This window comes from Rhynchophorus ferrugineus, unplaced genomic scaffold (genome assembly GCF_030347505.1).
Source record: "Rhynchophorus ferrugineus isolate W39M unplaced genomic scaffold, kcgeb_rfMv2 rfM4, whole genome shotgun sequence".
NCBI lineage: Eukaryota > Metazoa > Arthropoda > Insecta > Coleoptera > Curculionidae > Rhynchophorus > Rhynchophorus ferrugineus.
The window spans coordinates 17,984,470-17,997,835 of NW_027472583.1; the positions used below are offsets into that span (position 1 = coordinate 17,984,470).

Below are 13,366 nucleotides of genomic sequence, written 5' to 3' on the forward strand. Positions count from 1 at the left end.
GCTCGCACTACAGAGCCATGTGGAATGAAAATTATTGACAATTGATGGATCACCTGCTACTTTAAATCTCAACGAGATCCATTAATAGCGACTAATAGGTAGAGTAAAAGTACCGTTACCATTTTGATTGTCTATAACTGTGCTCAAAGAAAAGATAAGTAAGTTTGGTTTTCATAAAAAGTTTATCTGGTCTTTACATTTATTTTTCTTTATGATTAAAAAATTATATTGGCTAAATGGTGACCGCGATTCGCTATGCAGCTTTTGGGTATTTTTAAGGTATTTTTAATGACATCCTGCAACATCTGAGGCTGAATTTATTCAATTTCATGACGAATATTGTCTATCAAATGTTGAATCGTTTAGGCCTTATTCACATAAACTTTTGATATTTAAAAAACCCATAAGAAAATGTCTGGAGCTCTTAAATCCAGAGATCTGGCTGGTTACTAAATTGCCACTTCACGAAATTAGCTTTCATGGAAAAACGTCTTTCAATCAATGAATTGTAGGTATTGAATTCAATGAGCTGTGTGTGCTGTGGCCCCATTTTGCTGAAACCACATGTCCTCCAGCCCTTGCTCTTCCATTTCAGGCACAAGAAAATTTCGAATTATGTCTTGGTACCGTTCAGAAATAACAGTAACAGCAACAACTTGATCTTTTTTAAAAAATAGGGATCAACGATGTTTCTAGCGTGAATACCACACCATACAGTTGATTTTAGTGGATGAAATTATGTTTCATTAATTAATTGAGCATTCTGTGTTTTCCAAAACCGATTGTTCTATTTATTGAAGTGCCGACTGAGAAGAAAATGGATCTCATCATTTCAAATCAGTTTCCAAAATTCGCCTTAAACTGGGTGCAGAAATGTGTAACTGGGAACCACGTCTCCGAATTGATGTCTCTGCGGACTCTGCAATACTCTCGCGCACCAGAGCCACATTTTCGGAGTTACGATACGTCCGTTGTCTTCCAGAACCAGACTTGTCTGGTGTCGCACCGTACTGTCGAAAATGCGCATGTCACAGATAAATTCTGGTTTTGTGAGGCAGTGGACGTTTGGGATATTTTTGACACAATTTTCGCTGAGTGGCAATAATGGAACGATTATTTTCCATAAATATTGTCACTATTTCTGCTCGATTTTGTTGCGTATCTTTATCCATAATAAAATTTGGACGTCTACACAACACAATGGTTAAAGCGAAACTGAGCAAAACATTTTGCGTCTCCTGTTACTTTCATCTACAGCTGAAATAAGAAGCCGATATGACAATGAAGAGTAAAATCTGATTAGCTTCGAGACCTCGACACTATTACAAACTGATTATTGATTGTAAACTTGAGGCCTTTCAAATACAATACTTCAGGCAAATTCTGAATATTTCTCTGCAAAATTATATTAGAAATGAAGTTATTCGTTTAAGTCGCGACAATCGGTGCACGGTTTAGGGATAAATTCAGAAACGTAGACTACAATGGTCCGAACATGTAAGTCCAATAAAAAGTGGACGAAATCCTCACGGACTATTGTGTCATAGCCTAATTCACGAAACCTATTATATTAAAAAAAATTGTAATTGTGTTATGTATTTCAATTAACATATTTTTAAGATATTCATGGCAATTACACATTAATGAAAACTTCAGGATATATATGTCAGTAACGTTGAATAGCCATTAAATAAAATAGAAATAGTATTTCAAATATAAGGTATTCACTAACTTCCACAATAACACAAAACTGATATATAAATAGAACTGCTGCATATATGTGCGGGCTTCTGTTTGTTATCCGCAGCAACTTAACAACAGCTAACGGAGAAACCACTGTCAGATAAACAAACGAGAATCGTAATATTAAACTGCACGATGCACATATAAAACTCCAATGTTTAAATTAATTTTAATACGGTGGTTGTAGGAGAGCTTGTAAATAAATTTGGTCAACAGATATTGTTCTTTGACGGAGATATACTAATCTGTTTTATTTTGTTATATTTTTAATATTAGTTTGATTATTAGTATGATGGTTGATGGTGGATGGTGAACAGATATTTTAGTTGATGATCCAATTATACATTAGTTTAATATAGTAGAAGAAAAGATATTTAGTAGAAGACAAATCAGAAACAGTACGAGCAATATTTAAGCAGGGTTCTGAACTTGTCTCAACATCGTGTTAATGTATAGAAATTGGCCAACAAAACAAAACTTAATCGATGAGGCTCCCATCCATCCCAAACGTACTCTCATCATTTCAAATAATATAAATTGTTTGTGTTCGTTATTGTGAGAACAGGAGCTACAATAAATAGTACCACAATAAAAATAATAAAAGCTCACAGATATGTTTTTATACAATTAAATATCATAATATCTAGATAGTTGACAAAAAATTGACAGATTGACAATTTTCTTAAATTGGTTTGAATCAAAATAGTGAGAAATATTTGTAATTAAATTGATTGGGAAAGAGCGAAAAAAGGAAGAAGATATTTATAAATAAAGTTAGGAATAAATAATTGAAACAAGTTCAGAATATCACAAAATTCATACTGAAGAACCTAGAAGATATACTCTATAGCGTCTTCATGAAATACATAGAGAAACTTTTAGAAAATATATTCAAAGTAATCCTGAACTATATAAAATTTTATATAAACGAAATCGGTTAAGCCGAGATTAATATGCATAAGCAATATACCATGCAATCAGTACATTCAAATTTTAAATGTATCTTTATTACCGTTTTTACGATACCCGTCCACAAATCCCAGTAGTAAACAAACTACTACAGTCCCAGTCGTAACCCAGGGTCTGTGTCGCCCGCAAAACAATCATATCCCGAACCTAGAGTGATATCAGCCGATGACCATTTGGTTCTAGCTGGTCATTCTAGTAAACGAAAAAAAAACTCAGCCATTTACTTTTTTTACTGATCTGTTTTCATCATACTCCAGTGTTCAGGCACAGTATAAAACCAGAAAAAAAATGAGATTAAACAGAACTCGTTAGTACATTTAGTATTTCCCCTAATTACTTTCGAATTTCATATCGTAATGCTATATTGATTGCAATTTATATTAGAAATTGTTTTGATTTCTGATTACAGGATTTAGCTTAAATACTAGATAAGCTTAAACAATACACAAATAATAATATAATTTTGTGACATATGTACAAACTTAAATAACGAACAAAACAAATCTAATTTGTTCCTCGGCACCGAGTTCAAACTGATCAGTTGGTAGTAGTTAAAATAATATTGTAAATAGATAAATAGATTTAGGTAGGTATTAAGCTAAATTGTGTGTATGTAGTAGAATATATATTACGTGTGGTAGATAGTATACTTATCCAAATAAATATATTGGCTTAAGCCTACTTAACCAAGATGGTTTGTTTTGAATCTAGCTATTCGGGAATATACATCCTTGGCTAGTATGTTTTAGAAATAATTTTAAGCGCTCAACATAAGTTAATTAGTTTCATCTCATTGACTTTTAGGTAATTACGATGGGGATGAACATGAGGGCTCTAAATATTTACATTCTATACAAAAGGGTAATAAAATCAAAATACTGTCCGTAGGCTATTTCTTTATTTCTACAGTACGTCCATAATAACAAAATTTTTGTCAAATGTTTAAAAAAAGTAAATTTAAAATCCTTCAATTGTACATTACATAATGATCTTTCAGATAAAATATTAAAAGAAATAAAGGTGCTCTATATATTTTTATACACATTTAAAATCCGCACCAAACAGTAATAGTTAGCGGATGCATTACCATTTGTTGTCATTATATGTTACGGAAAGGAAATTACGCTTATTAAATTTGTTGTTATTGTTCCTGTTCACCCAAAAATACGCATAATCTCTAAACACGTAACGGAATAATAAATAAAAGATTAAACAACCCTATTGTATTATTTTAAGATAGTATCGTCTAGTTCAGCTTAACTAAACACAATAGCTAATTATTCTGTTGGCTAGGATCGGGTGAAGTGCAATCCTGTAGCTCTGGCTTAAATGAAATCATTAAAATAAACCAAGAGAAAGATCCATATTTCCAATTATGAATTTCACATTGTTACGTAATTAATTATCCCGAGATTAAAAAAACATGACAAACCAACAACTGTGTCGAAAATCCTCGCGATTTTAATTGAAAGAAGGAAAATGACATCGGAGGAGAATAGCATGGAAACTAAGCCAATGGAAGGAAACATTGAAATTAGTGTATATAATTCATCTAGACGTCTGGAGAAATAGGCCGCATAATCGAAACGTTCCCTTTAGAAAACGTTAACGTGAAACTAAATATTTTACCAGAGAGAAATTGTAATCTTGTTTGATAAACATGTTAGATGTCAGGATAGAGTTAGTGAAGATAGTATGTTACCAAATTTCATTTTCATTTGTTTGATTCTGTTTAATTAAAAAATATTGCTATGTGCTATTGTAATTTAATATAATACACAGAATGGAGCATACATTATATTTGATTATACTTTCTAGTAAAATAATCAATTATTACTGTTATCTTTTATTGATTGTATACACTGGCCCTCACTCTGAGCAGTTTTATAATTAATAATATATTTATAAGTAATAATATAACTTTGTGACATATGTACAAAATTAAATAACGAACAAAACAAATCTAATTTGTTCCTCGGCACCGAGTTCAAACTGATCAGTTGGTAGTAGTTAAAATAATATTGTAAATAGATAAATAGATTTAGGTAGGTATTAAGGTAAATTGTGTGTATGTAGTAGAATATATATTACGTGTGGTAGATAGGTTAAAAATAAAGTTTTTGTGTATTTTTATTTAGTCATCCCAACCATTATTTTGTATATATTTCATTTTAAAATGTTTTTTTTGTTTTAAAAATTTAAGATTGACTGTGTTTTAACTTTTAGTGAATTCCTTAAAAATTGGAATTTTATTATGCGACAAAGAAGAAAGATAATTTTTTATCCTTTGTTATGAATTTTAAAATGTATAAGTGGAAAAAAAACAGAGTTTGTCGAAGTTTGAATCAACAAAGTGACATTTTCATCATAGGTTTATTGAAAAACTACCGATATCTCTACTAAACCGGTAAATTTTATATCTATACATTTTAAAAATAACACAAAAGTTCCAACAATTATATTGTCATGGTATAGAGAATGATAAAAACTAAAACCGTATTTCTATTATAAAATTAGCACAATCTGAATTAAAAAGTCAATACTTTTCTATTACAAATCATTGGTTAACTCATTAGTAACAAATTCCGTTTCAATTTCGGAGGAATGAACCAATTTATCAATTTCCATTTTAAGTCGACTTGCTTTAATGCCTGTAATTCCGCGTATATATAAGAAGTATAATTCTCGGCAAAAAAAGGGAGATTTCGAAAATCTCATTCGCCTGCGAAACAACACGGAAAAGGTTTTAAAAAAGATAAAGTAAACAGACTTGGCTTAAATATAATCCAAGAAAATAGGATCGGTTTTTTCATAAATATTAAAAAGTTTCTTGATTAACATATAAAACAATAATACATTTAATTCGGTAAGTGTATTTCCGGAGACGTTTTTAAAAGCAATTACGATATAAAAGTTTTTAAAGCCGGTTTAGTTGGCACAGTGGTAAAGGCGACAGGACCGCCCACCTACTGTTGCGATAGTCGGGTTCAAATCCTATTGAGGCATGGTCGTAAATTTATGTTTGTGATTATTTAATATTTGTGATTGTCCTAGGCAAGAGTGCAAAATCTGATAAGAAAGATGATCCCAGTCACGCCAGTAACCAGGCTGGGTAAAACAGGATGTCTTCTGGAATGATTTCTAAGTTGGTCATTCGCCAATCGGTAGGCTTAATGCCGAGGATCGCGGTTCGGAGCTCACATTAAACTGTAAGTCCAGTCCAGATAAACCCTTGTTGGTAAAAGGAGACTTTAAAATATATATTTAAAAAAGAAGCTATTAGAACGTTTTTCTAGCGCCAAATTATTTGTCTTGCTATTTTGTTGACGTAACGCATTGTATACTATAGATTAAAATGAAATATACAAGATGATGTTACAATATTCATATATCTTCTTCTGATATCAGTTTCTGCGTTTCAGTTGATTTTTTTTACAGAACAGTCAATATAATTTTTCTCCCTCCTACCTAATATCTAATTTACTACCGTTTTATATAGTTTATTAAAAATAGCTCGATATTGTCTTATAGATATCATTCTAATTTTTTTCCGCTTTTTCTCACCTCCATAAAAATTTTAAAATTTTGTCTTGAGAAAAAATCTCGTATTTTGAATAAATTAAAGATAGCGTGTGATTATATTAAGTGCTTGTATATATATTGATCAGCGATATCTGTTTGTGAAAATGCGAAATTTCGACATAAGTAACTGTTAAATTCGATGGTTTTGAATTTTCTCTGTATATTAACATAACAGCAGTTTTCCATTTGCATTTTTTCCAACTGCATTTTTGAAATTTACTACTTTTGTTGTTAATTGACTTTTGAGGTCAATGACAAAGATCAGAGAATTAAAAAACTCAAACAACATCCAGAGAACTTAGCAATTGATTAATCGAACTGATTCAAAGTCGCAGATTCATCACTTTCTTGGAAGAAGAAGCCTTTAACGCGTATTATGACTGGCATTGGAAAGTACAATTCCAAGTTAGTTAAGGCGAGCCATTCATATCGACAGCAAAAAGGAATATTCATAGTCATAAATCCTTATACATATGGTGGAATCAGCAAGGTATAGTGTACTAGGAGCTACTAAATGTGAATGAAACAGTTACTGCATATGTCTACCGATGTCAATTAACCAAATTAAACAAACTAACAATAGCAAGTAATATAATAATAGTAGAACTTATGAAGGAGACACTGTTAAAGCTCAAATGGAAAGTTATGAAACCCCCAGCATACTCAGCAGACGTAGTGCATTCTGATCACCATTTATTCTGATCGACTCGATGTGGCATGTCTGGAACACTGTTTCGAAATTCTAAAGAAGCGCTAAAATGGAAGATTATATGTCGTATATATATATATATATATATATATATATATATACTTCAATGTCAAATATTTCATTATTATAATGAAACTATATTTTCAACCGAATGTTTGTTTTATGGGAGTTTAATAAATTATAATAACTTTAGAATCTATATTACCTATGGAATATATGTATAACATAGGTGATGAATCCAATACTAATAATTTGATCATCGTTTACATCATTGACGTATTTTCTTTAAGTATCGGACTTCGACCTAAACAGTTTTTATTTTTATCGCGAATACATTTATCAATTAGACGCTATTCGTGCCAAGTTCGCGTAAATAAAACGATGCGAGGCTTTTTCGTGACTTTCACTGCTTCAACGGGACGAGAAACCGAAATGGACCGAAGCGCGGGAGGGGCCCGTAAGTGATAAATTTCGTACAAGACACGCCTGGGAGATTGGAGCTACTTTAACGACCGTCTGCTCTTGTGGTGAGGCCCACGGATGAGAAAAACCCTTTGTGCGGCTCATTTTTAAGCCATTGTGCTTTTTTAATGTATGAGAGAGTAAAGAAAAAAGTAGGGTCAACAAAAGTATATTAATTCTGATATAGAGTTGAGTTGTGCGACACTTCTATATACTGATAAAGATAAATATGTATACGGGATAGATATGGAGAACCTTCTATAATACAAGCGGCGTATATAAATAATAAATTGAAAATACTACCTATAATCTATCCAATATATAAGAGTGTATTCACGTCATCAAGATGTTTAATATATTGCCTATGCAACAAGTAATGCCTATTGCCCCATGCAATGCGTTTTAAGATCAGAAAAATTTTGCCGTCTCATTAAGAGGTAAAAAATTATTTGATATTTTTGAACATTGATACACTTGTCGCGTGTTGCGATTGTGTCACTAATTAGTTATCTCGAACATGAATGAGGTAACGGAGACTTTCTCTTACCACGATAATGCATTAGAGAGGTAAGTATTTTTATCGTTAAATACTAAACTGCGGCACATTTTATTGAAAATATTTTTTAGTGTGTTCCACATGCGCTGAATATTGGTATAGGCTAAAATATAACAAAAAAAAAATATAATCCTGGATTCAGAGATAAGAAACCATCCTTATACGAATCGTATGACAAATCAAGGTCAGCTTGATGTTTGAAAACATCAAATGTATGAATTTATTTAAATAATGTCTCGATTTCATTTCATTTGAGCAACGATTCATAAATGACAACTCACGACATTTGTTGGTGATTGACGTTTAGTTTAGTAGTGACACCGAGAGATGAAGTATATCAGTTTACGTCGATATGTTTGAGAACCTTATCGAGTTCGTGACCGATTTTTTTCATCAGTCAACCCAAGGTTCAACGAAACTTCTGAAACGAATAATAAGATAACAATAATGGCACTGGCCTGATTTGAACAATCATTTTCGATCAGCTTGCGTTGGGCTTTTCCGTTGTCCCGGATAAGAAACTGTAATATATTACGAAAAGGGACTGTCATATACAATTATCATATTAATTATAATTATGAATAGCTTCATCAAATTAGATGGCTTCATTAAATAAATATAAGAGATATGCGAGTTAAAGTCTAATTATTAGATAAATACAACTTTATATCCTAGATAGAATATCACATGATTTTGGACCTTTCACATATTCAAGTTGAGAATGCCGAAAATATATCGATATTATGGTCTCTAGGTACTCTTTAAATATTAAGTTTTTAATAAATATGAAAATAAGGGTTCGGCATTGTAAAAGTTTATTAATTTGTTTCTTTTTAAAATGTTATCAGTAATAATATATTTTTAAATCTATATATCAGGGCCTCTATTTTCCAATGTTTCTTTTAAAATATAGGTATATTATCTGGCTGTTGCAATAAAATCGGTATATTTATTAAGAGTAAGTATTTAAGTCTCAATATGTTTTATTCTCCGATATGTTGGTATATTTTTAAAACATCAAATCCGATTACAGTATCGATGTCTAGATATTTTTCTCCACTTGTTTCTTTGAAAGCTTTTACAGTCACTTTTAAAAGAATCGGTTTACTTACAAACTATTTTTGAAGAATCAAATTCACCTATTTACCATTTCGTTAGTGAATTCAATAGTCAATATTTTAATAGTGCTTATATACTTTTCTTCAAAATAATCAATAATTAAACAGTATACAATTTATTTATCGTTGAAAAGATGTTGTTACGTTAACGTTTAGTAGCCTAAATAAACAAAGAATGAGTTGAAAGATCAAATATCTTTGAAATATTAAAGATTAGAATAGTCTCTATCACGAATATTACGGGACTTACTGGACTTATTGATAACATTGACTAAAGAATTGAACTCATAGGTGATAAAATATAACGCTAAGAACTCAACGTTCATAATTCAGTATAAAATAACTTCATAGAAATACTTACATTTGGAAATATTTCAGAACATCGCTTCCAACAATCAACCTTTACACTAGGAGGCAAATGCACTTGCTGTGTGTCTTCAAATAATATTTTCTGTTGCAAGTGACTCGTTTTATCCTAAAACAATCGTGATATAATTATTAAACGTTCCATTGAAAACAGATGTATTAAAATAAAATAGCAATATATGCAAAATGTTCCACAAATGATTATTTAATGCCTGGCAAAAGCGGACGGAGTTCGGCATTTGGATGCATTAGGACCTGTCGTAAATCTTCAGTCATTTTTCCGAATGTGAAATCAGATTTATGAAGCGGATCGAGGACAGATTACGATCGTGAATGTTTTCTTAATGTTATTGCCAAGGACTTGCCACAGGCGAGAAGGTACTAATGTTTTTTTATATATATAACACGCATATTTTAGTTCTTTTTATATTATTACGTTTAACGTGTTATAGTTGAGCTGGCACATGACTACATTTGATGTATTCTATTCCATAATAAATTTTGCATATTAAAATAACTAAACCAATTTCAACATTCACAAAATGTAACAATTAAAACAAGAACATTTATTTTTATTAATTGAAATACTTCTGTTTGTAAATAATATAATCTATTATAACAATATTTATATGATATAATAATCAGTTATATAACCACTTTTCATACATTTAGTTAAGTTTTTTTCCTTTTATACGGTTATGTTAGGTTTCTCGCTAAAGTCAGATAAATGTTTGATGGAATGAAGATATATTTGTGTGAAATTGTAACTGTAGTTTTTTGGGGATGTGATGCCGTTGTTGTTGGCATTTATCCATATGTGGCAATTATGATTATTAATGTCATTAATCCAAAAATGCATTTGGTGTCTACGAATAATTTTTCGACCAAAACTGACCAGTCAACCTTATCTATCATCAATAACTTTGAGCTTCTAGATCAAATAGATTTTCTGAGTGCAGGTGCAAGAAGCAATTCAAAATTGGCCAAATTAAATATTGCGGAGGGCCTTGTGTAGTGCCAGAAATTAGCTACCTTGTGTTTTGTGGAATTTCACAATAGACATAGTGATAATATTTTTGATCGATCTAGTATGATCTGCGGGTGTAATGTAACGTTAAATAATGGATCAGTTTTATTATTTGCACTTACAGTTAAATGTTTTCCATGATGATTTGATATCAGTCATTATAATAAATTATTCTACCAATTATAAATGATTACTGCTGTAATAAGATCCTCTGCTTAAACATGGCAGTCAGTGTCCGAATTGGGAAACTCCTTGTAATGATGATAGTAGTAGCAGTAGTAGAGGAAGTAGTTATTTTATGAAGACCTTTTTCGCTTAATAAACAAATACCCCATACGTGTTATTGCTGATTGATGTTGTCTTAATAAAAATAAACTTTAGGTAGAAGATAACTTGCCCATACTCTATACATTTGCACTATACGTTTTTGATGTCTGACCCCTATGTTGCGACAGTAAGTTTTTGAATTTGTTGTATCAAAATAACTTTTACCAGAAAAATAATATCTGCACAGCAATGTAAATTGAGTAAGTTACTTGTAATAACGGTATGCTTCATCATTTCCTTAACAAACAGTAAAAGAAATATTACTTCACATTAAAAAACGAAATTGAAAAATGTTAAAATGGAGCATAATTCGAATGTTACAGGCAAACGAATGTTGTGTAATTATTTTGAACAGGAACATCCAGTTGCCTACAAAAAATAGCCATAAGGGTGAAGATACTGAGATATGATTTCTATTCAAAGCAAATTTTTAGAAACAAAGAAGGCTCAAGCTTGTTATAATTCAATTACAAGCCAAGCTCTATCCACATCTTTAAAGCCAAAAGGGATTTTCATGTATAAAAGAATATAAAAGCAGGCACAACATCCCTGGATTATGAATTACGTCATCTGAAATAGTAGAATTATCATAGAATTGTAGTTGTGTGTTGAAATAAACTTCCCCAGTTGCTATTAATTCATCGACTATATAAGACTAAAATAAGCTTTCTAGGAAAGTATTTTTTTAAATATTGAATTGGTACTCATAATGAACTGGTGAGAGACTTCTTCAATCATTTTTATCTTAGACATACATATTTAATCTAATACTTTCGAACACTTCTGCATTGTCTATACTTTTCAACACTTTCAGCATGTGCCTTAATTATCCTATTAACAATACTTAGGTAGAACTCACACAAACTGTAAGCTGTCACAAGCACATATGAGATATAATAATTTAAAAAATGTCATATACATTTACAAACTCAGAGATGTTTGAGCCTAGTAAGCAAACACAATAGTTGAAAATGATATTGAAATTAATTCACAAGATATCATAAATACAACGACAGTAAAATATAATTGTTATATTCAATTGCTCTTAAAATTTTCTCAAATTTTCACATTTTCGCTTTTCAGAATTGTAATTAGAATGCCATCTTAAATTGGAGATATAAAGATCTGTAGTGACATTAGCTTTTTTTTTCTATTTGCTTTATAATTTTGAGATATTTCGTAAGTGTTTAAAACTTTATTTGTTTACCATTGATATTGTAGTTTTTACTAATAAATTATTCTTTGTTAGGGTGTTATTATATTAAAATGTGTATGCAAAATTTATGCACGGTGTAGGTATTTCAGGAATTATATAGATAAGTAGACAGAAGTGATATGTTTATGTGTAAAAATTAAAGAAAAATGTTCCGTTCAAAGATGTGCAGGTTCCAATAAGACGTATAGATTTCCAAAGGGAATCCCTCGTAAGATCTTATGTGCCGAGAAAAGTGTCTGTTGACTGCATTTCAGAAAATGTGTGAGGACAGAAAGAATACTAACTGTTTTACAAATATGGTAAATTCATTAGGGAGAATGGAGTGATTAAATCTAGTTTTATCAAGAAGGATATATAAAGGCAGTAACAGAACTAAGGAGAAATATAGTCATATCAGGATAACTTTACAAGGAAACACTGTACCGAAGGAACTCAGAACTAAATGGATAAAGTAAATATGCTGTCTAATAAAAGTAAAATACATTAATCGGATAAGCAATTGTTATCTAGGTAGATTAGTGCTCCAAGGGATACTATTATATAAAAAACGCGCCTAGTAAAATATATTTAAACTGTTTTACTGAACGGACTCTACCTCTTTTTTCACACATTTCTACAATCTTCTTTTATATATTTTGTTCGTGTTAACAATAGGGCGATATATTTACTGTTAGAATCGGAAATATATACTAACATTTAGTCTTATATTTATCAGCCTGATTATTTTATGATATTATTGAATGAATAATATGTTTGCTACTAACTTTACCAGCAGTCGTATCCCATTTTTCTAAATTAATTTCTTGGTCGCTCCATTCCGCAAAAGGTAACGTATCAGGACTAGTCCCCTGAGCTTCAACAGTAACTAAAACATCTTCAGATGTAGATGCCACATCTGGTTTCGTATTTTTACCGCGAGCTTTCGACATGACATTCGGACGTATCCCGTACGTTATCGCAAAGTCAATACCATGGTTACGGCACAGGACCGATCCCATTGAAATAAATTAACTAATACGAATTTTGGTTACCGAGCTTAAAAGGGTGTGGGGGTGCGAAACTCGATTGTCACCCCGTCCGTAAACGTCTCTCGGCTCACTATTTTGTTTGAATATTCCAGCCAAAGCTTTGAGGAACTTTCGTTATTGGCGACATGTTCTCCCGAGAGTTTCTGGTTAAGTTTAAATTAGTTGTTCGTATTGGAAATGTTGATTTTTCTCTTATTATTCCGGCGAGTATAAGTTTCATCTTAGCGGTAATTTAAGCTGAAAATATCGGTTCAATTGTTTTC

At 31.1% G+C, this 13,366-nt stretch overlaps 1 protein-coding gene across 1 annotated transcript in view; it reads right to left on the reverse strand.

Moving 5' to 3' along the window:
* LOC143195685 (uncharacterized) overlaps positions 1-13,004 on the reverse strand; it is a 52,576-nt gene extending 39,572 nt beyond the window's left edge. Inside the window, exons 1-2 of the mRNA XM_076403081.1 lie at positions 12,840-13,004; positions 9,501-9,614 (exon numbers count right to left, since the gene is read on the reverse strand). Coding sequence (XP_076259196.1) covers positions 9,501-9,614; positions 12,840-13,004 — 279 coding nt within the window. The remainder of the gene's footprint in view (positions 1-9,500; positions 9,615-12,839) is intronic.
* Positions 13,005-13,366: the final 362 nt, after the last annotated feature.